The following is a 27,429-nucleotide window of genomic DNA, read 5'->3' as shown; positions in this document are numbered from 1 at the left end:
CAGAGGGGACTCATTGTGACTTTTTGTATTTATAGAAATTCAAATGTTGAAGAAATTCTCTTCACATACAAATGTGTTGATGGGCGGTGTGTCGGAACGTTCTGGTGCCCTCTGGTGGCTGCTGCGGCTCCTGGCTGGTGAAGCTGCACAGCAGAAGGAACGGGAGTGTCAAAAGTTCAATTTTGTCCTCCTCCATCCTTGATAATTGTGTGCTTGTTTGACTGATTCCATACCCCTGGATGAATGGTCCAGGGGCTGAGCAAGAAGCCGTGTGTTAGGACTGAAGTGCTTGAGTGTGTGTGTGTGTCAGACACAGACTTTGAGGGGTATATGTGCAATATGTGTGTGTCACCATATATATTTGAAACTGTGTGTGGGAGGTGTCTGTGTGACTGTGGGCTTATATGAGAGTGCGGGGGAGATGTGGTGTGTGTGGTTGTATGTATACAGGAGACTCAGTGTGTGGGTGGGGATGTGTGGTGTGTGTGAGACTGTGTTTGTAAGACTGTCAGGGGTGGTGTGTGTGTGACTGTGTGTGGTGTGTGTGACTATGTGTGTGGGGTGTATATGTGTACATGAGACTGTGGGAGTGGGGGTGTGTGATATGTGTGGTGTGTGTGAGACTGTGGTGTGTGTATATGAGACTGTGGAGGTAGAGGTATATGGTATGTGTGTGAGACTGTTGTGGGGGAGGTGTGTGTGACTGTGTGGTGCATGTGTGTGTGAGACTGTATGGATGGGGATGTGTGTGGTATATGTGTGACTAGGTGTGTGGTGTGTGTGTATGAGACTGTGTATGGATGGGGGTGTGTGGTGTGTGTGACTGTGTGGTGTGTGTATGTGTATGAGACTGTGTATGGGTTGGGGGGTGTGGTATGTGTGACTACATGTGTAGTGTGTATATGTGTATGTAAGACTGTATGGGTGGGGGGTGTGTGTGGTATGTGTGTAACTAGGTGTGTGGTGTATGTGATACTGCATGGGTGGGGGTGTGTGGTATGTGATTATGTGTGTGGTGTGTGTATGTGTATGAGACTGTATGAGGTGGGTGTGTGGTGTGTGTGTGACTGCGTGTGGTGTGTGTGTGTGAGACTGGGTATGGGTGAGGGTGAGTGGTGTGTGGCTGTGTGTGTTGTGTGTGTGTGTATGTGAGACTGTATGGGTTGGGGGTGGTAACTGTATGTGGTGTGTGTGTATGTATGTGAGGCTGTATGGGTCAGGAATGTGGTGTGTGTGACTATGTGAGGGGTGTGTGTGTGTGAGAGAATGGGTATGGGTGAGGGTGTGTGGTGTGTGTGACTGTGTGTGGTGTGTGTGTGAGACTGGGTATGAGTGAGTATGTTTGGTGTGTGTGTGGTGTGTGTGTGAGACTAGGTATGGGTGAGGGTGTGTGGTGTGTGTGATTGTGTGTGTGGTGTGTGTGTGTGTGTGTGAGCCTGGGTAAGGGTGAGGATGTTTGGTGTGTGTGACTGTGTGTGGTGTGTGTGAGACTGGGTATGGGTGAGGGTGAGTGGTGTGTGTTTGACTGTGTGTGTTGTGTGTATGTGTATGTGAGACTGTGTATGGGTTGGGGTGTGGTGTGTGTAACTGTGTGTGGTGCGTGTATGTATGTGAGGTTGTATGGGTCGGGGTGTGGTGCGTGTGACTATGTAGTGTGTGTGTGTGAGACTGGGTATGGGTGACGGTGTGTGGTGTGTGTGATTGTGTGGTATGTGTGACTGTGTGTGTGTGAGACTGGGTATGGATGGGGGTGTGTGATGTGTGAGGCTGCTGGGGAGGTGCATGTGTGACTGTGCATGCGAGTGGTATGTGTGTATACATGAGACCCTGTGTGGCGTGGCGTGTGTGTGAGTGTGAACACGAATTCTCCCTGTGCTGCCGGCTCTGGCTCTCCCGGATCCTTCCTCACACAGCAGCGCAGGTTTGGCCACAGAGGTCAGGAGCCCGTGGCTTCCCTGCTGAGCTAAGAGCCCTCTTCAGGCCCTGTGGTGTCACTCTAGCTGACAGTGTCAAGTCCACGATTTCTCACGCCCTTTATGAAGCAGAGAGGGGTTTTGATGCGGCATTGTTTAGCAGCATGCAGACATCTCCCTAGGGGCGGTAGATTTCCTGCCTTCTGAACAATCTGGAGGGGAGTGTGGATTTCGGTCCCAGCGCCACCCTCGGGTTTTCCCTTCCAGGCCCCCTCCGCCGCGCTCTCCCCCTTCGCACTTTCGGAAACCCTCTTGGGAGCTGAATCATGTTCTCTCCTTTTTTGGTCCTAGTTGAGCTCTTCCACTTTCATTACCAGAGGCTTGAGATCTGTGAAAGAATCAGTTCCTCGCAGGCTGCGGTCTGCACCGCGCCTGCTTTGTATGTCACATTCAGAGAGGAGCAGTGCCCTTGGAGTGCCCTGCTCTTGCTGAGAGTCACGCGATAGATGCCTTTGAATGACTGACTTTAATTAAAGTGTGGCTGGCTGGAGATAAAATGATTCTGAATATCTTATTTGGGGAAGAAAAAAAGCCAGCTTCTTTCTTACAGGAGAAAAAAAGGACTCCAGTACCAGGAGTCTCTTCTGTATCCCTGAGAGTCGGGGGAACTCTTTAAATGTGGCCCTTGATGGTGTTGTGGAGGGAGAGTGAATTCTGGGAATCTCTCAGCAGCTTTTTGCCAAACAGATGGGCCAGGAGCCGCGGAACCAGGCTGAGGAATGTTGCCTCACGATCTCACATATCCATTCCTGGCACCCACCAGCCCAGGGAATGCCTCTACCAGTTGTCAGCGTGAGGCTTACACAGCATCTTAAATAAAGGGGATTATTGAACCAAGAGGCCGGGGACTGATGGAAATGCCCACCTTGCTGGCTCATTGAAAAGGTTTGGCGAGGTTGTCAGAAGACATGAATTAGATGGGCTTGGATCTTGTGCCCTTTGCTAAACCAAGTGCTGTATTGGGAAAGAGACGGGGAGAGACAGGGGTAGGAGACGCTCTTTAGTCAGGCCTGAGTCACTTGCCCAACCCTGCGTTGGAGTGGGGGATGGAGCCAGGATCTCCAAGCCGCAGGCCCCTAGAGTTTCAGAGAAAATGTGGATTGTGGATGGAAGATGGGGGGGTGACAGAAGGCAGACAAGGACAGAAAATCCCTCTTCCAGCTATGATTTGGCTGTGAGTTTGGCGCTCATGACACCATACACTTCTGAGGTTTGTTAAGGGGTTTCAGGATATTGTGGACAAAAAGGAATAGCAAATGATGTTCAGTCCATAAGTACCATTTGGAGGAGGAAATAATTGAACTTGCTGCTGATCAAAAGCTTTTTGTCTCCAGTTTGGATGTTGGAGACAGGTTTCTGTGTAAGAGAGCGAGGGTGTACAACATGACTGAGAAAGAAAACATAAGCGCTTATGGGCGTCACCTAGAGGCCTTCTTATAACATAGATGGCCAGGCCCACCCCAAGTTTCTCATGCAGTAGAGGTGGAGCTCAAGAATGTGCATTTCTATTTTATTTACTTTATTTATTTTTGAGACAGGGCCTTGCTCTGTTGCACGGGCTGTAGTACAGCGGTGCAATCGTAGCTCACTGCAGCCTCCAACTCCTGGGGTCAAGTGATCCTCCCAACTCGGCCTCCCTCCCAAGTAGCGAGGACTACAATCACACGCCACAATGCCTGGCTATAGAATTTGCATTTCTAAGGTGTTCCCAGGTGATGCTGATGTTGCTGGCCCAGGGGCCACACATTGAGTACTGCTGTTTAAGGCAAAAGACTTAAACGCTCCATTTTATGAAAGACAGAAGGAAAGAAAGAGAGAGGAAGGAAAGAAGGAAGGAAGGAAGGAGGGAGGGAGGGAGGGAGGAGGGAAGGAAGGAAGGAAGGAAGGAAGGAAGGAAGGAAGGAAGGAAGGAAGGAAGGAAGGAAGGAAGGCAGGCAGGCGGGCAGGCAGTTAGGCAGCCAATGCTTCAATAAATCCATTAAAACACATTCAAACTTCAGAAATAAACATGTTCAAATAAGACCAGCAATCATTGGTGGTGGCTTATCATTTCACCCATTTGACAGTTTTAAAAGATTGACTGAACTCAGTATTGATTAAGGTTTAGGGGAAAGTCTATCTCATACACTGTGTTTACAAATGTGAATGAGTACAGCCTTTCCAGAGGGCAGTTTGGCTATATGTATCAAAATATAAAATGTGCTTGTTTTGACACTACAATCCTACTTCTAGGATTTTACTCTACGAAATGATAAGTGTGTGAAAAGATACATATGCATGGGGTTGCTCATCACAGTTTCATTTATAATGAGGAACAACAAACCCATTAAATATCCCTCCATGGGGAGCAAGTCAGGCAAATTCTGTACAGACACTCAAAGGCATGTTATGCAGTGAAGAGAAGGAGGCACACGTGGGTTCTGCAGAGAGGCAGATCCCAGTGAGGGGTCAGGACGGGACTTGGCTGCACATCCTGGTTTCCTCTTCCTCCATGGAGAGCAGAACCTTATGAAGAAAACAAGCAGCATAATGAATAAGTACTCACCTTTAGTAAAAGATAATATGTATAGTTATATCAATAAATATTAATTTGTTAATTTAAATGTTAATAAATATTAATAATGTTCATATAAATTAACATATTGATTGAAATATTACTGTTCCTTAATAAGAGAAACAATAAATTGATATTGTGAACATTAAATATTAATACATATTTATGTATTAATATAAATAAATACTAAGAAAATTAATAAATATTTAAACATACATAAAGTACTCACCTCTATTGATTAAGGTTTGTATTAAGGTTTATAATATTAAGGTTTAATAATTAAGGTTTATTGTTGTATTAATACTTAACTGAATAAGTATTCACCTTTAGCAAAAGACAAAATGTATACTTAAATTAATAAATAGTAGGCCAGGCGCAGTGGCTCATGCCTGTAATCCCAGCACTTTGGGAGGCCGAGGCGGGCGGATCATGAGGTCAGGAGTTCGAGACCAGCCTGACCAACATGGTGAAACCCCATCTCTATTAAATATATAAAACTTAGCCTGGCATGGTGGTGGGCACCTGTAATTCTAGCTACTTGGGAGACTGAGGCAGGAGAATTGCTTGAAATCGGAAGGTGAAGTTGTGATGAGTCGAGATTGCTCCACTGCATCTAGCCTGGGCGAAAGAATGGAACTCCGTCTCAAAAAAAAAATTCATTATTTTAAATATTAACATAAATGTCAATATGCATATCAAATAAATTAAAATATTAATATAATATAAAATATTTTATATTTACATATTAATGTTTCTGTTAAATAAATATTAATATAAATATTAATATGCATGCCAGTAAATATTAACAAAATCAATAAATATTTAAATATGCATATTGTCTTTTGCTAGATGTGAGTACTTATTCACTATTTGTGTAAAAGTATCTATCTATCCATCTATCTATCTGTTGTTCCATTTGTCTAAATAAGTACATGCTTGTGTGTATATAAGAGAGAGATTTGCAATCTTTATTCAGCCATCAAATATTAAGCAGAAGAAACAAGACAGGCAAGGTACTTTGTGTTCATGGAGCTTACATCTAGTAGGGAAAGACAGATTATAAGTATTAATAGAAAAATATAAATATTTCAATTCCAGATGTAAAAAGTACTTTGAAAAAGAGGGAAAAAAGGGTATATTGCTCACCAACATTTTAACAGTGGCTGTTTATGAAAGACAATACTATGGGCAAGTTTTTTTTCTTCTTTGAACTGCTTGTGTTGTCAAAAATTCACTTTTTCAGAGGCAAGGATCCTTAACATGGTCTTCTAGGCTGTCATGCCTTGCGCCTCTCCTCCCTCCAGCAGCTGCTCTTCAGCCACGCTTGCTTGAAACTGAAGGCTGCTTCTGTCCTTAGTGTCTTGAGGAGGGAATGCTGTTACCCTACATTTCACCCAGGTAGCTTCTGCCTATCCCTGAGGCTTCAACCTGTCACTTCCTCAGAGCAACCTCCCTTGACATCTCCACCGATGCCCTCCACCAGCCATTCTCAGAGCCCCTTGCAATTTTTATATTTCATACGTGATAACTTATATATTACATATTTATTTGTTTGCTTACTAAGCTCACTCATGTGCAAGTTCTATGAGGGCAGGAACTGGGTCTCTTTTGTTCAACACAGTGTTCAGCAGAGGCTGGCAAAGCTTGGTCATTTGTCAAATTTGTGGAATGAATGAATGAATGAATGTACATATGTATTATTTTGCCTTAAACAGTAAAGGTATTTAAAAATATGTTTTTTGTTGTTGTTTTGAGACACGGTCTCACTCTTAGCCCAGGCTGAAGTGCAGTGGTAGCATCACAGCTCACTGCAACTTTGAACTCCTGGGCTCAAATGATCCTCCCATCTCAGCCTCCCAAGTAGCTAGGACTACAGGTATGCGTTGCCACACCAGGCTAATTTTTTTTGTTTTTGTTTTTGAAGGGATGGGGTCTCACTATGTTGCCTAGGCTGTAAAATACTTTTAAAGGCCAGCCACGATGGCTCACGCCTGTAATCCCAACACTTTGGGAGGCTGAGGTGGGCGGATCACGAGGTCAGGAGTTCAAGACCAGCCTGGCCAACATGGTGAAACCCCATGTCTACTAAAAATACAAAGATTAGCCAGGCATGGTGGCACATGCCTATAATCCCAGCTACTCAGGAGGCTGAAGCAGGAGAATCGCTTGAACCCCAGAGGCGGAGGTTGCAGTGAGTTGAGATCGCACCACTGCACTCCAGCCTAGGTGACACAGCGTGACTCCGTCTCAAAAGAAAACAAAAACAAAATAACTTTTAAAACAAAGTACAAGATTATTTGTATGTATTTGCTTTATAAAATGATTTACATTGCCTTCTAAAATGAGGTGAATTTTGGGGAGAAGTCATATCTCTATTATACATACCAAGTGGGCTTATATTTTGGGGTTGGGGGGAAACTCCAGAATTCGTACCTTCCTTGCAAGGGTTATGAATCCTAGTTGTGGCAAACTTTGGTGCCTGAGTAAACCTCCTTCCAAAAAGAAGGATATTGGACCTAGTGATCTTTGGCAAAGGTCCTTTCCAGCTAAAAATTCCTGTGGTTCTATGAGATCTAAGATGGATACTTACAAGTCAGTGATTATCTTAGTCTGTTGAGGCTGCTATAAGGATACCATTGCCTGGGTGGTTTATAAACCACAGTCATTCATTTCTGGAAGTTCTGGAGGTTGGAGGAAGGCCCATGATTAAAGGACCAGCAGATTCCACGTCTGGTGAGGGCTGACCTCCTGGGTGTCTTCTCCCTGTGTCCTCATTTGGCAGAAGGAGGGAGAGGGAGCTGTCTAGGGTCTCTTTTGTAAGGGCGCTGACCCCAGGAAGAACCCTCATGACCTAATCACCTCCCAAAGGCCCCACTTCTTAATATTCTCACATTGGAGATTAGGTTTTAACCTATGAATTTGGGGGGGATATAAACATTCAGTCTGTAGCAGTGATTTATCGTTTGTTCAGAAAATAATGTAAAACAAATATATTCTCCTCAGTGTCTATGCCTTGGCCAAAGGAAACAGAAAACACGTATGATATTCCTATATCGTACATGATGAGGTACAGGGAAGACCAGTGAGGATAACCTTGCTCTTGGTTGTCATAGTTCTATAAAATAATACAACAAAATAACTTGACTAATTGAGCCCATAAGAAAACAATCTCTAAAAAAATTGTGCGTGTGTGCTAGAAATTGTCACTAGCACCAGTTAGTGTTCAAGCCAAAGAACAGTGATTAATTCACTTATAGGATTTGGGTCAGTTATTATTTATTATTATTATTGTTTATCCTTAGAGTTGGGCAAATATTGGAGTTATACAATCATATTATTTCAAGGAAATCTTCCCAAAGAAGATAATAACCTTCATCAATATGTAAATCACATTCTACTTGGCCTTTGTGGAATCTAACTATTGACTTCCTCCCTCTTCAACGTTTTTGTCCACATCAGTCATCTTTAAAAATGCAACTGCCTAATTTCTAGAAAGTCAGTATCACAGCTCAACTCATTATGGCAGAAGGAAGGGTAGTCTCAGTCCTGTTTTTAGGATAATTAGGACATCCTCCATGGGGCGGGCTTGAGTCTTGTGATTCGGGAATTATCTGCCCTGAGAAAAGACATCATTGAGATACAGGTAGAGTGTTCCTTATCCAAAATGCTTAGGACCAGAAGTGTTTCAGATTTCAGATTTTGGAATATTTGCATATACATAATGAGATAGCTTGGGGATGGGACCCAAGTCAAAACATGAGATTCATTATGTTTCATATACACCTTCTACACATAGCCTGAAGGTACTTTTAAACAACAGTTGTAATAATTTTGTGCATGAAACAAAGTTTTGACTGTGTTATGACTGTGACTGGTCACATGAAGTTAGGTGTGGAATTTTCCACTGTGGTGTCATGGTGACAAGCAAAATGTTTTGGATTCTGAAGCATTTCAGATTTTAGATTGTTGGATTAGGGATGCTCAATCTGTGTAAATTTATCATTTTTAAAAATGCATCAATCTTTGAAGGGAATTTAATGTAATCCTGTTCAGAAGAATGTAGAATGAAATTTAAGGCAGGTTCTTCCCGTACCTAAGGAAGCTTAGATGCTGAAATCCCCCAGAGGAGGTTGTAATGTGAGGGCAGAGGTGAGGCTACCATTACAAAGGGACCCAGTGACACAGTCCTGTAAAGAAGATAGACTTTTAGGCTGGGCACGGTGGCTCATGCCTGTAATTCCAGCACTTTGGGAGGCTGAGGCAGGCAGATCACTTGAGATCAGGAGTTCGAGACCAGCCTGGCCAACATGGTGAAATCCCGTTTCTACTAAAAATACAAAAACTAGCCCGGCATGGTGGCACATGCCTGTAATGCCAGCTACTCGGGAGGCTGAGGCAGGAGAATCGCTTGAACCTGGAGGTTGCAGTGAGCTGAGATTGCACCACTGCACTCCAGCCTAGGCAACAGAGTGAGACTCCATCTCAAAACAAAACAAAAAAAAAAAACAAAAGAAGATAGACTTTTCTCTTTCACGGAACAGTTCTCAGGCAGCAGTTAGTCTAGGGCTGCAGGCTGCTCTGCTCCCTGGTCAGCCTGGCGCGAATTCTGTCTGTTCTGTAGCTCCATCCTGTTCAGAGCGTGGTCCTCACACAGCAGAAGTTGTGACATGCAGTTCACAACTTCTTCGGCCAGGAGAAACTGCACATGCACTTTTCTTTTTAAAGACATTGGCCCAGGGGCCAGGCGCAATGGCTCATGCCTGTAATCCTATTGCTTCTGGAGGCCAAGGGGTGAGAATCGCTTGAGCCCAGGAATTTCAGACCAGCCTGGCAATACAGCAAGACCCTGTTTCTAAAACAAACAAACAGACAAACAAACAAACAAACAACAACATTAGCCGGACGTGGTGGTGTGCACCTGGAGTTCCAGCTACTCAAGAGGCTGAGGTGGGAGGACTGCTAGAGCCAGGAGCTCAAGGCTACAGTGAGATATGATTACACCACTGCATTTCAGCCTGGACAATAGAGCAAGACTCTTTCTCTAAAAGAGAAAAAAAGACACTGCCCCAAATTTGCACTTACCCCTTGTGCTCACATCCCATGGGTCATAACTGAGTCACAAGGCCACACCTAGGTGTAGAGAAGGAAACGTGGCCTCTTGCTGTGTGACCATGTGCTCAGCAAAAATTCAGAGGGTTCTTTTACCAGAACGAATAAGGAAATGATGGATACGGGATGTGGGGTGAGGGAGTTAGGCTCTACCATAGTGATCTTGTGGAAATTCAAAGGGTAGAGGTGCATAGACACACAATGTTAAAGAAGCATTATAGTTTTTCTTTTCTATCTTTGTGTGTGTGCATGTGTGTAGAGATGGGATCTCACTGCGTGGTCCAGGCTGGTCTCAAACTCCTGGGCTCAAGCGCTCCTCCTGCCCTCGTCTCCCAAAGTGTCGGGATTACAATCATGAGCCACTACACCTGGCCTTTTGCTTTTTTATCTTAATAATTAAAATCGTGCGCACGCGTGCGTGCGTGTGTGTGTGTGTGTTTACAATGGGTACAGAAGGAACAGAGCCATGAGTTATGTTTCACAATCTATGTAGGAGATATCTTTTGACAGTTTTATCCAGTTTTCAACAGTTAAATATTTTAGTTTCCTCTAAGAAGATAAAGGTCAGTGTGACCCCCTCGCTCCATCAATGGACATTTCTCTTACTGAGTTGAGGCCAGCTGAACCACTCCTGAGCCACAGGCAGGGATCTCTTTTGTTCTCTGGGCAGAGCTGAATTTACCGTGAAGCTGAGGAAGCCTAAGCTTCAGGCCTCTCACTTGCTTGGGCCCCTTCATACTAGCGTGGCCCTAACACTGTGTTCATGGGGTTCTTTAGCACTTTTCTTAAAGAATGCTTCCCCAGTTTTTAAGCTTCCTGCTTCACAAAATCAGGCCTTGGCAACCCGTTTCATGCCTCCTTTCTTTGCTGAGCCCTCCTACTTTTTCCCAGATGGGGAGAGGCTCCTGGGTGTCGTTTCCCTCATCAACATAGTTTCTTGGAAGAAACCACCCTAAAAGGAAGTATAGCGAAAGAACATCCCAAAGAAAGAGATGTTAAAATTAATCCTTTTGCACCTCCCACATAAAGTATGCCTTTTATGCTCTGGCCCAATTTTGTGTGCCTTTGAGGATTCCCATTTGTATCAGTAGGGGTCCTTGGGGTTTTTTTTTTCTTCTTTTCTTTTGAGACAAGGTCTCACTCTGTCACCCAATCTGGAGTGCAATCCTACAATCACAGCTTACTTCAGCCTTGACCTTCTGGGCTCGAGCAATCCTCCTGGGCTCAAGAGTAGCTGGGACTACAGGTGAACACCACCATGCCTGGCTACTTTTTAATTTTTTTGCAGAGATGGGGTTTTGCTATGTTGCTTAGGCTGGTCTTAAAGTCCTGGGCTCAAGTTATCCTCCTGCCTAAGCCTCCAAAAGTGCTGGGATTACAGGAAGACGCCACTATGCCTGGCTGAAAAGCTTTTTATTTTTTTTATAGTACTTTGGCTCAACTGGCAAATGCCTACTTGAAATGAACATTTCACACTTTGGTCACCACACAGTCACTTAGATGGAACCCACAGGCTGCCCAATGCCACAGGCTCCCACTGGGCATTTGGAGAAGGGCACACCCTTCCTGGAGTGGTGAGCACTGCTAGGCCTGCTCTCCACCCTTTTCCACCCTCTGGATGTCTTCAAAACTGGCTGTTTCCTCTACTAATTTCTGGCAGGTCTGGATTTTCCATGTAAGGGCTTCTTTGGCCAGTACTTCCTTGTACTGAAGAATCTTATATTAGTTCCACTTTCAGATTCAAAAATCAATCTTTAGTCAACCTAAAACATTATTCCTGGAGTGGAGCTTGACTGTATGTGGGGAAGAGGAGAGGGAGAGACTGATGCAAATATGCTCACACACATACTTTTTGCATACAATTTCAGGGAGGCCAGGACCTTCTGAAACCCTTCCTTGCTAAGCCCAGATCAACAGCCTCTGCTGTAGAGGTGAAAATGCAACCAACTTAACTTGTTAACAACAACAAAAAGGCCATAACAATACTTTCCTCATGAGACTGTAAGAGTAAGTGGAGGTGATTAAATGAGACGATTCATGTAAAGTGTAGTGTCTAACACATGGTAAGCAGTTGTAATTGTTCACTTTTCTTTTGGGGCTTCAATGATCTTACTGGTTTTCACGAGTTCCTTAGGTAATAACAATACTAACAACCTTTGTTTTTCCATGGCCTGTTGTTTGCCTTTTAACTTGAAGGCACACAGTCAGAAGCTTCATTTTTATTAATGTAGCCAAATCTATCTTTATTTTGTGTCTGACTTCATTAATTACTTCTAAGTTGGATCCTCACCCTTGCTACAGAGCTCTGACAGATTCTGTTGCTTGTAGACCGCTTTCTCCCAGTGGTTCGATTTTTATTATTTAGCCATCTAATCCATCTGGAATTTATCCTGGTATATGCTCTGAGGTAAGGGTTTAACTTGATCTTTTTTCCCATTGCCAGCCAACTATGCTCCAATCATAAATCTTCTTTCTCCTTACATATTGTAACATCTTCTTTATTTTGTTTTTTTTGTTTTTTTTTTTTTTTTTTTTTTTTTTTTGAGGTGGAGTCTTGCTCTGTTGCCCAGGCTGGAGTGCAGTGGCACGATCTCGGCTCACTGCAACCTCCGCCTGCTAGGTTCAAGCCATCTTTTTTGGTATATAATAAATTCCTGTATCTTGTAAGATCTTTTCCTGGGCTTTCTGTTCTGTTTTACAGAACAAAGATCTGGCTATTTTTGCATAAATGTGTCTCAATATCTTGTAGGACTAGTCTACTCTTAACTCTTAGTTGTTGTAGGTTTTTTTTTACAAAGTCTAAAATGTGTTCACCAGTTTATTTTTCCAGATAAACTTTTAAACATTATTGATGAATTCTATGAAAAATCCCCTAGGAATTTTGATTGAAATCAAATTAGCCCTATAAGTTAACTGGGTAGTATTGCCATCTTAGCAATAGTGTTTTACTAACTTGGAGTTTCAGGATCAAAATACAGTAATCAAACTTTTACTCTAAAGAGATAAAAGCTGGAGTTTACAGGATGCTGCGTATCATGTCACAGAGTTGGCTACTTATTTTCCCATCTTTTTATCTCCTAGAAATACAGGAAGATTATTGGTCACAAACATGTGAGTTACTGTAATGAAATCCCCCCAAATCCCTAGACTAAGGAATTAAGTTGGCGTGGGTGTCACAGTTATTTTCGAAAGCTTTTTGTGATTTTATTCTTTTCCTCTAGGTGGACCTTTTCTCCCCACATCCTCCTACCAGTGAATCCGCTTTTGCCTTTCACTGCCCCTTCCAACCACCATCCCAATCTGTTACCTTGTAACTTCTTAGTAACAAGAAGATGTGTGGTCTCCTGAAGACTCACAATATATTTATGAGGATAGTGAGTAGAATATTTTATATTAGGATGATCTTGAAACATTTGGGCTATATGATTAATGTTCTTCTAATCCATGAGGATGCATTGTTTAGGACATTTATTTTATTTTGGAGGTGGAGAAGAGAAGAAGGAATAAAATGGCTGTAGGTGAAGAAATATTCTTCTTCTTCTTTTTTTTTTTTTTTCTTTTGAGGCAGAGACTTGTTCTGACCCCCAGGATGGAGTGCAGTGGCGCGATCTCGGCTCACTGCAACCTCTGCCTCCTGAGTCTGAGCGATTCTCTCATGTCAGCCTTCTGAGTAGCTAGGATGACAGATACGTGCCACATGCCCAGCTAATTTTTGTATCTTTAGTAGAGACGGGGTTTCACTGTGTTGGCCAGGCTGGTCTCGAACTCCTGACCTCAGGTAATCCACCCGCCTCGGCCTCCCAAAGTGTTGGGATTACAGATGTGAGCCACTGTGCCTGGCTAGGAATATTATTCTATTTAAATGTCCTGAATTCCTTCAGCCTCTTTAATTCAAGTCTTAAATTCCACCCTCCCCACAAACAGGTAAGTGTAGTAAAGCAGATATCTCAAATTTGAAGTAATGTCCTTTACTAGAATCTTAAATTTATAAACAACATAGAGGAAGTTTCAGATGGTTTTCTTGTCTGAGCTCTAGGTATAAAACTCTCAGACTTGGACTTGGACTTGGACAGCCCTCTTTTTTAACACCTCATCTGCTCGAAAGGAATCTGAGTTCAACAGAAGGAAACAAAATGTGCTAAATCAGTAAGAGTAATCCTCCAAGACGATATTCATGTTTAACAGGCTCTGTAAATACAATATTATTTAGCAGGAAAGACCAAACATGTCTATAGAAGGTATTCCTAAATTTAAAGATTGTTCACTGCTTTAAGTGGAGCTTTGTGTTTGCTTTTGGTTTGCTTGTTTTCAACTTTGGCGGGAAGAATTAGGGATAATGTTGGGATTATTTTTCTTCACTTAGAATAAACAGACTGACCTAACTCTGTTTACATCTTTTGCACTCAACAACTGCTTCTTTAATACGTTTACATCACAGAGTAGAGAACTAAAGTGAACTTTCTTATAAAGTCAATAAACATATAGTCATGAATATTTGATGGAAATGAGAGAATCTCATAGAACTGGCTCTTCAATTACACTAGTATAGTGTAAATACTACATTTATATGTATATATATGTGTATGTGTGTGTATATATATCCCCCCAGCTTCTCTAAAAGCTGACACAGTGTAACTCTTCTGTGTGGCAGTTCTGCTATAGGCTTGATCTGTGACCTAGGTTGAATGGCATACTTTCTGGGGAAAGCAAACTTTTCTTTTGTGATACAGAAGAAAATAGATCAATGGGTGGATATGAGAAGAGTTGTTCACCAGAGCAAAGCCTGGGCAAGGGTCTTTGAGCAGACCCCAGGTGGGGGGCTCAGCCAAGTCTTTAATAAATGCAGTTTGGACCTTTGTTAATCTTCCTGGAACTCTGAAAGAGTATTTATTTTATTTTATTTTATTTTTGAGATGGAGTCTCACTCTGTTGCCCAGGCTGGAGTGCAATGGCATGATCTCGGCTCACTGCAACCTCTGCCTCTCCAGTTCAAGTGATTCTCCTGCCTCAGCCCCCCGAGTAGCTGGAATTACAGGCACCCACCACCACACCTGGCTAATTTTTATATTTTTAGTAGAGATGGGGTTTCACCGTGTTGGCCAGGCTGGTCTCGAACTCCTGACTTCAAGTGATCCTCCTGCCTTGGCCTCCCAAAGTGTGGGATTGCAGGTGTAAGCCACTGCTCCCAGCCTGAAAGAGTATTCACTATGGACATACTCTGAGGCCTCTCTTTTAAAAAAATTGGAAAGGTGCTTCTCTTTATAATTTTCTGTATAAATGCATTGTACACATCCCTGATTTCGGTGTGTTTGGGTAGTGGAAGGAAGATTATAATTCTATAGATGATTGTAGTCTACAGGTAAAGGATAATTAGGTCAACATCTGATCTTGCAAGGTTAAGACTGTCATGTTAACATATTTGAATGCGGTCAGATGCTGTTACTGGCAATGTTGTCTTGATTAGACATCATCATGCCCTTGCCTGGTTAGACCGAGGAAGGGCAGAAAAGCAGATAGGGTAGCCACAGCCTCCTGTTGGCAATGGCACGTCTTCACTGACAGGGCTACAGTGTTCCTAGTTGTGACTTTGCAACCTGTGCCAGGTAAGAACGAAGCCAGGACTAGGAGCAGCACACTGAGAGGAGCGGTCCAGCTGATGGACTCATATTCATCACTGCTCACACTAAGTTCAAGAACTTGCAGAGGAGTGATTTTCAGAAACCTTAGGCATTTACTTGCTTGTCCAGTGTCAAGAAGTTGCTGCAGGCCGGGTGCAGTGGCTCACACTTCTAATCCCAGCACTTTGGGAGGCCAAAGTGGGCGGATCACCTGAGGTCAGGAGTTCAAGACCAGCCTGGCCAATATGAGGAAACCCCATCTCTACTGAAAAATACAAAAATCAGCTGGGCGTGGTGGCAGGAACCTATAATCCCAGATACTTGGGAGGTGAGTCAGGGAGAATTGCTTGAACCCAGGAGGCAGAGGTTGCAGTCAGCTGAGATTGCGCCACTGCACTCCAGCCTGGGTGCAGTGTGAGACTCTATCTCAAAAAAAAAAAAACAAAAAAGTAAATTGCTGCATAGGTGAGGCTTAACCTTACTGGGGCCATCACTGGTCCTGGGTTCTGTTATTTTGTGACCCGGAAACTAGATTTCCCTAGGAGGAGTCAGGCTTTAGGAATTTATGTCACCCTAGCCAAACTCACAAGGACTATTTGTAAACTAGAATGTTTGTTTTTTCTTACATATGTGTTGAACACCTCCTGGGTGTGTGGTTCTGTCCTAATTTCTGGGGGAAGTTCCAAAGCGGGCTAAAGTTCCTTTAGAAGCTTGTGGGACAAATATGTAAATAAATACGTTATATATAGTGTGCTAAGTGTAGAATGGCCTTACATCCTGGTCTTCTGGAGACACTCCTGGTTTATGCCTGTAGTCCCCGTGTAACTGTTAAGAATGCTCTCTTTCACTTTGAGATCTAAGGCCACAGGAAGAGTTCTTTATGGATGTTTGGGGTATAGAAATGATAGAAAGGAAGGACAATCAGCCTGCTTCCCCCTGTGGACACTTGAGCTAAGTGCTGAAGGACGTTCGGGCAGCCGAAGCCTGGGAACTTGGGGTGGGCTGAAGCCTGGGAACTTGGGGTGGGCTGGGGTTGGGGAGGAGGTGTGTTCCAAGAATCTGCAAAGCTCTCTCTGCAGGCAAAGGGAGACTGTTCCCCAAGCAGCAAGCAGTTGGTTCAAGTTAGGCACTGTTTCCCAAATTTACCCTGTGATAATAGTTCCCCAGGACACTCAGTGAACATACAGATTTCCAGACCCTGTTGGTAATTTGGATTTTTTTTTTTTTTTTTTTTAAGAAGGCTAGTGGATGATTCTTGGGCATATTAAAGATTGACAACAAGTTCTCTACTGACTGTGGCTAGGAATACAAAAGGATGGGCATAGAGGCGAATGGGAACCGCAAGATTAGAGCACGAGTCACTGATCAGCCAGGCAGGGGTGACCTCAGGCAAGAAAGCCTTCAGAGGTAAAACCAGGTGGGAGTTATTTACAGTAGATCATGAAAGATGGGGAGTGCGGGAACTATGTCAGTCACCACGGGAATGCAAGGGAATGAAAAGATGAGAGAACTATTCAGGAGGAAAAACAGGACCTAGTGTATGCCAGTTACTAATTTGCTGGGGTAGTATTATTTCCTAGCAACAGAACACTGTGTGAAATCCAAGAGCCTGGGGGACCGTAGAACCTGAAGTTTTATTGGGTGAGCATAAACCTAAAACTACAACAGTTGGATAAGTGGTGTGATATACTTCACATGGACCTCCTGCCTAGTTCACTTCTTTATAGTCGCTAGAACAACTCATGACAGTTTATTTCTGGGAAAAAGCCAGGATGAATTCGAAAGCATCCTGACACCCCACCCCTTTCTTTTCTCTAGACTTCAGCCTAACTCCTGCCCTTCGGTTTTGGTAAAACTACCCTGCCAAGTCTTATCTTGTATTTCGCTCCTGTTTTTGTTATCAAATGTGTAAAACAGTCACGATGAATAGACATGCCAACTGCTTTCAGAGGCAACGGTTAGTCTCTTGCAAGTTTCAACGTGCACATTTTGGAGTTGCTGTCTCTGTGGGAACCTGCAGGCACCTCACGGATGCACCACAACTTGGAAATTACAGTACCACCCAAAACACCTTATCCAGGCAAGGGGATCATTAAGCCTGGTGTTTGAGGCAATCGATTCACTTGGAAGAAGGTGCATTGGTGGTTTTGAGAGGAACAATCCCTACATGAAATCCTTCTATGGGAAATGGAGAACATCAGCTATTTCCCTTTGCCTTCAAACCTAAAGTTGTCACCAGGCCTCTTGGCTTGTTGCTGAAGCAGCGAAAGAAGTCAGAAATCAAAGACTTAGAAGTTATGAAAAGAAAATCTCAAAAAGGAGAATGGGGTCAGGCGCGGTGTCAGGCCTGGAATCCTAGCACTTTGGGAGGCAGAGGCGGGAGAATCGCTTGAGCCCAAGAGTTCAAGACCAGCCTGGGCAACATATTGAGTCACCCATCTGTATTTTAAATAAATATGGAGAATGGGAAACCCATCAGGCTGTAATCTCACAGGGAATTTAGCACCCTACCTAAGACAAGACCTGGGCACTTGGGAAGCCTCCCCGAGTGCGGTTTGGGGAAGGGGAGGGCATCTTAAATTCCAGTCCTCGGTCACTCTTGTGGCTTTGCGGAGGGATTTTCAAATCCCGGGAATGCCAGGGATAGAGATGAACAAGCTGAAATCCCCCACGCTGCCAGGGTTAGGGAGGGGAAAACAACAGTCCACAGCGGCCGCGAAGTTTTGTTTTTGTTTTTTTTTTTTTTTTGGTAACAAGGGGCTTAACTTGCGTGCGGTCCAGTATCACCATCGCCGTGAAGTCACAGTGGCCAGATGAAAACGTTTAAAACATTTTTAAAAAGAATAAGGAGAGAGGAAGAGCGCGGCGTGTCCCAGCTCAGAAAACCGTCCTCCTCCGCTCGGGACGCCGGCGGAGCTTTAGGGGGGCTACCGGGTCTCCCCAGGCGCCGCCGGGAAGCCCCGGCCCTCAGTCGGGGCGCGACCAGCGTGACGCCGCGGCGGGGGGATCCGGCGGGCGCGCGGCCGACTTCAAAGCCCCGGCGCCGCCGCCGCCCCCGCGCGCGCGCGCGAGTAGTACGGTCCGAGGGGGAGGCTTCTGGGGCGCGGCTCCGGCGGCAGCTGATGCGCGCCCCGCCGGCCGGGAGGCGGGAGTCCGCGAGCCCGGAGCGGGAGCCGCCAAGGTCTAGCCGCTGGGCCCTGCGGACCGGGGGCGTGAGGAGGCCACAGGACGGGCGTCTTCCCGGCGAGTGGAGCCCGGCGCGGGGCCCGCTGCGGCCGCACCGTGTGGGGAGTAGGCCGAGGAGGACGCGGCGCGGCAGCCGGCGGGAGGAAGCGCTCTACCAGGGCCCCCGACGGCACTCGTTTAACCACATCCGCGCCTCCGCTGGAAACGCTTGCTGGCGCCTGTCACCGGTTCCCTCCATTTTGAAAGGGAAAAAGGCACTCCCCACCCCTTCCCCTGCACCTAGGAGCTGGAGCCGGAGGAGCCACGCTCATGGCGTTCAGCCCGTGGCAGATCCTGTCCCCCGTGCAGTGGGCGAAATGGACGTGGTCTGCGGTACGCGGCGGGGCCGCTGGCGAGGACGAGGCCGGCGGGCCCGAGGGCGACCCCGAGGAGGAAGACTCGCAAGCCGAGACCAAATCCTTGAGTTTCAGGCAAGTACAGGGCGTCCCCGCCGAAATGCAGACGCGCTTGCCTCCATCCATCTGCGGCTCCCTCTGTGTGCGTGTGTATGTATGGTCGCCACCCGCGAAACCGTCCTCACTGCGGTGCCGTGTCCCCGCCCGGAGCCAGGTCCCCGTGTGCGTCCAAAAGTTCGGGATCTTCTGTCCTCCCGTGTGTTTTCTGGCCCCCGTTTCGCTAGGAGCTTTCCGAACCCAACCCAGAATCTGCAGTCTCCGCATCCTCGCTGGCCTCGGTCACTTTCTCTAAGCTTCGACCCCCAGCCCCCGCCCCTCCACACAGGAGCAGCGTCACTGATCTCACCCAGTGCAACTTAGGGCCCCCCCGTGGGGAAGAAGTCGCTCCCCGGCCCTTCCCGCGGCCTTACCGTGTACCCAAAACGCGGCCGCGGTGAAGAAGGTCGCGTGATGACAGGCTCCTGGCAGCTGCTGGGAAATGGTGGTCTCTGCTGGGCTGTCATCCGCGTGATTGCGGAAGGCAGGTGACAGCATTCTTAGCCTCGGGCCCAGGGAGTTCCAGCAGGTAGAGGCCTAACCAGCAAAGAGGAATGCCTAGCATCGGCCTAACTCGGGGGTGGGACCAGTATTAATTGTTAAAGCCTCTGGGAAAGGGCTCTTGTGACAAAAGGAGTCTGTTGGAAAAGCGCATTTTTCAGGTGTCTGAGGGAAGGATGACCTCAAAAATAAATGGTACTGGAGAAAAGCTCCAGGGAATGGAGGAGCTTTCAAAGAGACAGGATGCCAGCCTGAGAAGCACAAGGAGGGCACTGCTCAGAGACCGCAGTTGCCTCCGCAGGTCAGACCCTGCTGAGGACCGGTTGGTTATGAAGTTAGACAAACATGCTGGACTTTTAGCCTTTGTGAATATGTAGATTTCAAAGGGTGTCGGAAATACCGTTGAAAGTGGTAATTCCTCATTTTTCCTCCTTGGCAGCTCGGATTCTGAAGGTAATTTTGAGACCCCCGAAGCTGAAACCCCGATCCAATCACCTTTCAAGGAGTCCTGTGATCCATCACTGGGATTGGCAGGACCTGGGGCCAAAAGCCAAGGTAAAGAAAAACTTGCATTTTTCCTGCCTGTTTTGTTTTAAAAGTTTTGAAAAATATCAATGAAGGAAGGAAAAAGTGTAAATTTAGAACCATTTAAGAGGGTTTGACCAAGAAAGAGCTGTTTGAAACCTCCTGGCATATATATTTTTAGGCGTGTGGTGATCGAGGCTTTCTCCTCCGAGTAGAGTTTGTGCATTTGCAGTATGAGATTATCATTATCTAACATTCCTACTAGGTCTTTCTCCTCAGCCCCTAAAAAAAAAATGTGTATAGTAATGAAGTAGGAAGATCATGTTTATATTTGACTTCACAAATTTCTCAGGCTAAGTTGCTTTCTACTGGGGTGTGGCTGGAGACAAAAATTACAGGTAAGACTTGACTTAATTTTTGATAGGGAGAGTTCTTAAGAAGCTATTTCAGAATCACTCACCTCACCCACTTCCATGCAGGGATGTGGTGAGAGCCCTTCAGTCTACTTAGGAAAACCTGGCACATGGGTTCCCTCCCAGCCCCTCAGAGCCCATCTGCAGGAGCTTCCACTGTCTCACTTAATTAGTAGAAACCTTTTTTGTCACACAGCCAGTTCGGAATAAAATTTCACCTGTCCCCACATAATTCATATGCTTATTCACTAAATAGAGTGCACCGTGATTCAGCAATGAAGTTCTGCTCTCTTGAGCTAACATTATGGAGGCAGAACCTGTTAAGGGTCAAGTGAAATATCTATGTCAGCTTGTGTGAAGCACTGTGGAGAAAAATAAAGCAGGGGAAGAGAGAATAGGGAATATGGGGTGGGGATAGGGAAAGCTGAAGGGGAGTTAGGGGGAGCATTCATGATTAGGTTACTTGAACAGAGACCTGAAGGCAGATTGAGGGAGCAGGCCTTGGAGGTTCCTGAGGTAGGAACCCTTCCAGCAGAAGGAGTGGCATCTGCAAAGGTCTGACAGCACCAGCCTGCTGCAGGTGAGGCCCTAAGGTGGAGGGTTCATGGTACAGTTTGAGGACCAGCCAGGAGGTCAGTGTGGACTGACTACTCAGAGAGCAGGAGGAGCTGAAGTCAGCGTGGTCAGAGGAGGTCCAGATGCTGCTGCATTGAGGATTTGGTGTTCTTTCTGAGTAAGGTGGAAAGCCGCTGGAGGGTATATGAATTTCCAAGGACTGCCATAACAGAGTAACTGAGTGGCTTACAATAACAGAAATTTATTCTCTCACAGTCCTGAGTAATTGAAATCAGAACCAGAAGTCTGAAGTCAAGGTGCTGGCAGGGCCTTACTCCTCTGAAGGCTCCAGGAAGAGTCTGTCCTTGCCTCTTCTAGCCTCTGATGGGTGTCTGCAATCCTTTGTGTTCTTTGGCTTGTGACAGCAGAACTCCGGTCTCTGCCTCAACACGTGGCTGTCTTCTCCCTATGTATCTGTCTTCCCGTGCCCTTCCTGTGAGGACACCAGTCGTTGACGTTAGGGCCCACCCTAATCCAGTTTGACCTCATCTTATCTTGGTAACGTCTTCAAAGATACTATTTCTAGATAAGGTCACATTCATAGGTACTAGGAGTTGGGACTTTAACATATCTTTTTGACAGACGTAATTCAGCCCACAACAGAGGGCTTTGAGCAGAGGGATTGTGCTTTGACTTCTTTTATAAAAGGCTCCCTGGGCTGCTGTGTGGAGAAGGGACTCTAGGATGGAGGTCCTTTTTATGTTGTTTCTCTGTTCCAGGATCTGACGCTGTCACCCTGAAGTGGCAGAGCCAGCTTTCAGTTATCTAGCTACCTAAATTTTGCACTGATTGTGACTTTCTCGTCTCCCCAATAAGTATTTTTATTGCTTAGCAACTTCTTCGTAGGTTACCTAAGGAAGTCAAGTTACTCTGGTAATAGACTGCATGATGGAGCTGGAATTATTGGTAAAATGACATCAGCAAAAAACTGGTTTGGTTTAGCTTTAAATTGATTGCTCCATGCTGTGCTTACCCTGTTGAGAATTCAGCAATACCCGCAACTTGCCCTGGGCTGCGTTTTGCCGTTGTTCTAGGCAGGGACAACATGGGAATAGGCAAATTTATATACTGGAGAATTTGTGTGTGGCACATAGCTGTGTAGCACTCTCATTGATGAAGATAACACTTGTTTCTCATAGCTTCCCTTCTGTAAAGATTGGCAGATCAGAAGGGAGATTTTGAAGCTTGAAAGAACTATTTGGTGGCCTTTCCATCAAATTTAAAACTCGTAAGACACGTTAAGGAACTGTTTGAAAGCCTTTTTGAATTGCCATCAGCTTGGGCGGCCCTTCCTCGTCATTTTGTCTGCTGCTAGACTGATTCATCCCACCAGATTCTTTGCCAGTTGCATAGAGGCCTGGATGACCTAGGCCCCCAAAACCACAGAGACCCAATTGTTTGGTCCTTCCTGTACCAGTGACTCTCACATTCTTTTTCATTCTCTCTAAAAGGAAAACTTTTAAATGTTTATGGATCAGGAAAGCTCTGTGCGGTAGTTCATGAATGCAGACTATAATTTTAGGGGTGGAGGAGTGTCCAATCCAGGAAACAACCCTGCATATTATGAAGGCTTTCAGTTTAGGGTCTTTTAACAATAGGATGATTGCTCATCAACCTGGTAGTACCCTGACTTCCAGGGTCCTTGTGTACAACATCCGGAGCTAGTCCAGAGCACTGCTGATGGCCTTGTCACACATACACAGAAAATGTGCAAAGACAGCCACAGAACAGGTCTGACTGGAGGGGGTTTCAGTGGGCAGAAAGCCCTGCAGAGTCATATCATATTGAAGTTTAATTTCTGGGACTGGATAAATTCCTTTCTCCCAAAATTATTGATTGTTTTGTTCCTGGTAAAGATCAGTCTTTTATATTTTTGTGGTTCCAAGACATGGTTGGACAGCAGTTATAAATTATGTAAGATTAAATCATTCTGGAGAAATGATTTATGAGGAGTTAGGAGTTGTAGTTGAAATATGTAAAAGATTCTGGCTTCCTGGTATATAATGGCCCTCAAACGTGTGGGCTACATATACCATACCCATGGCTCCCGTGCTGACTTCCGTATAATTCTTTGAACTCAGGGGAACATCTAAGACTATTTTGAAATGACTTTTCTTACACTGGAACTACTTTAGGACCTTGCAGTATCTAAACTGTATAATGACTCTTCCTAAGAGTTGTATGCTAGAAGTTAAGTGGTGGATAAGGTTGTAGATTTTTTTTTTGAAGCCACATACAGAAGCAAGTTTTAGGCTTACTGGTAAAATAAAACTCTAGCTAAAGAGATTTCCTGAAAATAACCAGACTGTTAGCTGTAAAGCTTGGGCTGGTCTGTATTTGCTATCTGTCTGTTTTCGCCCACTAAAGGTGTTTAAAGCTGCTGCTATTGTGGTGGTCTTTCTCTTTGCTGAGAAATATATTGGTGAAGAAACATCCCCTAGGCATGGGCTTTTGAGGAGGTATAATCTCAAGTTCATCCTCTGTTTTGTTTTGTTTTCAGACAGGATCTCTGTCTAGACTGGAGTACAGTGGCATGATCATAGCTCACTGTAGCCTCCAACTCCTCGGCTCAAGTGATCCTCCTGCTTCAGCCTCCTGAGTAGCTGGGACTATAGGCACACACTACCATGCCTGGCTAATTTTTAAATTTTTTTGTAGAGATGGGGTCTTGCTATGTTGCCTAGGCTGATCTCCCAACTCCTGGCCTAAAGGGATTCTCCTGCCTCACCCTCCCAAAGTCCTGGGATTATAGGCATGAGCTACCTTGCCTCGCTTTTGTGTGTGCTTGTGTGTGTTTTTGGAGGACTTAGGTGCTATGGCTTTGTGTAGCTGTTTTAGTCACAAAAACTGCAGTAGGTGCCCTCTGCCCCTTGAGTTTCTCCTTCACCAACAGCCCCCCTTCCCCAAACACACACACCTTTATCTACAGATTGTTACCTCTTTCTGAGAAACAGAATCGTAATTAGTGTAGAAGCTCTCACATCACCCTTGGAACAACTCTGCAGTTTGATGTGTTAATTAAATGCCTAGGTATTTCAAAGACAAACTGTAGTTCTCTGGAATTTTCCCCAGAATAGGAGGAAAGAGATAAATGGGATCTATGCACAGATACTTACTGCCTCAGGCCTGTGAGGGAATGCCAAGTTGTTTGTTGACACAGTTTTGGTAGTCTCGATCAGAATCAGCAAACTGTGGCTCATAGACCAAGCCCTGCCTGCCCCGTTTTTTTGCATGGCCCTCGAGCAGAAGAATGAGTTTTACATTTTTTGATGGTTTAATGGTGATATGTGAAAATAATGTGAAATTCAAATTTCAGGGCCCATCAAGTTTATATATATATGTGTGTGTGTGTATATATATATATGAAATATGTATTTTGGTAGATACAGGATCTTGCTATGTTGCCCAGGCTGGTCTTGAGCTCCAGGGCTCAAGTGAGTGATCCTCCCACCCCCGCCTCCCAAAATGCTGGGATTTCAAGTTTGAACCACCACTGTCATCTCCATAAAGTTTTATTGGAATACAGCCATTCTCATTCATTCAGGTATTGTCTGTGGCTGCTTTCACTCTACAATATTTGGTTTGAGTACTTGGAACAGAGACCAACTGTCTGGCAAAAGTCTAACATATTTACTATCTTGTACAGAAAAAAAAGTTAACCTATGTCTATACTTATGACAATTTCAGTAAAAATACAGAGTTTAATTTGGAATAATGGCTTTAAGAATGAAAAGGTGGCAAGGTTATACCTGCTGAACAAATGAACTGTGGGCACGAGGTGCCGTTAGTCTAGGCCTGCATGTTCAGGGAAGGCCCAGGGGAGAGCCTGAAGTGGCCTGGCTATTTGTCATCTTTGCAAAAGGGAAGTGATGTAATTGGTCTGTCAGTGAACTTGATTATCAATTGACTGAAAGATCTAAGGAGAAATAAAAATTATTTAAAAAGGAAATTAGGGAAGAATGGGGAGAATATTGGAATCATTTAATGGAAGTACAAACACATAGACTTCTAACTTTTACCCATTAAATTTTTTTTTAACATTTTATTTTCTTAAAAAAATTTTTTTTAAGTAGTGATGGGGTTTCACTATGTTGCCCAGGCTGGTCTCGAACTCCTGGGCTCAAGTGATCCTCCCACCTTGGCCTCCCAAAGTGCTGGGGTTACAGGCATGAGCCAGCCGCACCCAACCCATTAAATGTCTTTAATGTAACTTTGGGTATATGAGAATTTGTAAGTTGACTGTACAGATCTCTTAAAAGGTTGATATGGTATATTTTTAGAATGTTTTAGACTGTGTGTGTGTGTGCGTGCGTGTGTGTTATAGAAAGTACAGAACGGAAACCTTGTTAAAATCCGAGCCTTTGATTTTTTATTCTAAAGCTTTGGGTTATGTGTTTAATCAGATACTATGTGAAAATTTTAGTTAGGTACACATTGAAGTGTTCCATTCAAGTCTACAAGTAAATCCTGCTAGGGATTTAGTTTAACATCCTTTCCCTGCTCCAACAAGGGAATTAGAGTTTCCTAGAAATAATGGGACTAATTAGGACCTTTCATATTACCTAGTCCAGCAGTCCAACCCATGTGGCTCCTTCAACAGCATTGCAGGCTGGTGCTTTTAATTTTAATTTTGTAATGTTTTGCTGTGATTGCCTCTTTCACAGTTTGATTGTTTTGTGTTATATCATTCCATTTTAAGGTATTTAAAGCTTGAAAATCTTAGCAGTATGATGTAGTTACTTTTTAAATGTATTTTTAGCTCTGAAGTTGGAGATTCCAACCAGCTAATAAATGAGATCAGAGTCACGTGTTTTTTGTTGATGTTGTTGCTCTATCACAATGTAAATGTGCGCCTAGGAAGCACCTCGGCTTCTATATGGTGCCTTACCCGAGGGAATGTCTTTCTGGGGAAAAAAGTGTAGTTTTTCCAGCAGAAATTTGCGAGAGTGCAGAACCGCAGAGGAGCAACATTGTCTGAATAAAAAACTCCAGGAAGCAAAGTCTACCTGCAGAAGGGAAAGATTTCAGTAACTGTCAAATCAGAATTTTTCTCTTAAGATGAGTGATAAAATCAAGACCTTGCACGCCTCCATTTTGGGTTTACCCAAGCATCAAATAAAGCAGTAGAATTTACTTTGGTACTTGTGGGTGGCAAAGACGCTTTCTACCTGTGTATGTGTTTTGGGAGCAGGCAATCCTTCTGAAATTATGTTGCTGCCATGTAATGTCCTACCTACAAAATGGTTGTGGCCCAAAGCCATTTAAACATTTAAATGAAAGAGCAGTTGCAGTCTTTTTCAGGTTACCAGTTATACTGCCCGGAGGAAGTCTTGTGGGGTATAAACCATTTTGTCACACTCTCCTAAATCCAGAGTGGTGATGGGAGATCATGGTTTATCCACCCAAAACAGCCCTCTCAGTGGAGATTTTCATAACCAAGGTTGCTAAATTGCCTGGTGACTATTAAATCTGGGCTTAGAAAGGCTTTGCTGCTTGTGAGTTGAAGATCTCACCCTCACCTTTGCATTTACATGACCTAATTTTATGAGTTCGCACAAACATGATTAGATCCCCAGGGTTTAGATTGATGATGGCCAAACTCACAAGGGAATAATAGTAATGGCATGGAGTATTTTATTCACAAATGAAAAATGTATCTTGACAGTTCTGTTTGGCAGATGCAGATACTCTCCTAGCCAGTCGAGATACCCTTTTTCTTATATCATTGCTGGAAATATGACAATAAATGATTGATCTCCAGCTTTCCCATTACAATATTCCCACCTGGCAGATCAGCAGCTATCTGTTTCAGCCGTATTTATTTATTAGATGTGTTGGGAACAAATAATCTTTATTTGCAGCATCTTATTTGATTTTTATGACCGTGAGTCTGTGAGATAGAACACAAGTGATTTCCATTTCACAGATTGGGAAATTGAGGCCAGAGCCTTTACTGCTAGTAGTGGACCTGGGTTTTGAATTCAGCTTTTAAGATTGCAGATTGAGAGCTCTTTGGAACATATTATACAGCTTTTCTCTCCAGGAAATTTGTGAATCCCTCTCTCTTGTTCACTATCTGAAGAGAACACGTATCAGAGGAAATAAAGGTTCTTAAAATGTTGCCAGAGCAGGGTGTATGATGGGGGAAAGCATCGTCTTAAGTATTCTGTCAAGCGATAGTAGTTTAAAAAATCAGGAAATACGTCTTCCACATGTGTGAACTTGGCACGTATTATTCTGAAGTATGAAATGTATTTTAGGAAGTTGAAACATCAGAAGTTTGGAAGCTTGCAGCACAATTTAGATATAGATTAATAGTCAAGCAAAAATCATCACTGGATAAGCAGTGCAGTGGGATTGAAAACATTTTGCTTCCTCAGTGCCTAGCTTCAGCTCATCAGTGAAAAATAAAGAAGGAGTGGACAAATTCAGTACTAGCCTTTG

The 27,429-nt window shown here is 44.4% G+C and overlaps 1 protein-coding gene across 15 annotated transcripts in view; it reads left to right on the top strand.

Annotated features, from left to right (window-relative positions):
- TACC1 (transforming acidic coiled-coil containing protein 1) overlaps positions 1-27,429 on the top strand; it is a 126,845-nt gene that overhangs the window by 42,732 nt on the left and 56,684 nt on the right. For 4 of the 15 annotated variants that reach the window (XM_010385262.2, XM_030937343.1, XM_030937342.1 and 1 more), the window contains exons 1-2: positions 18,372-18,910; positions 19,872-19,987. The exons of 4 other annotated variants lie outside the window; for them this stretch is intronic. In XM_010385262.2, coding sequence (XP_010383564.1) covers positions 18,750-18,910; positions 19,872-19,987 — 277 coding nt within the window. In that variant the 5' untranslated portion in view covers positions 18,372-18,749. Of the gene's footprint in view, positions 1-18,371; positions 18,911-19,871; positions 19,988-27,429 lie in introns of those variants that run through there. 7 more of the 15 variants (XM_010385257.2, XM_010385255.2, XM_010385260.2 and 4 more) reach the window with 3 other exon arrangements.

Source organism: Rhinopithecus roxellana, chromosome 9, assembly GCF_007565055.1.
Source record: "Rhinopithecus roxellana isolate Shanxi Qingling chromosome 9, ASM756505v1, whole genome shotgun sequence".
Taxonomy (NCBI): Eukaryota; Metazoa; Chordata; class Mammalia; order Primates; family Cercopithecidae; genus Rhinopithecus; species Rhinopithecus roxellana.
Note: the sequence above shows the minus strand (reverse complement) of the source record. Positions and strands in the feature narration are given on the sequence as shown.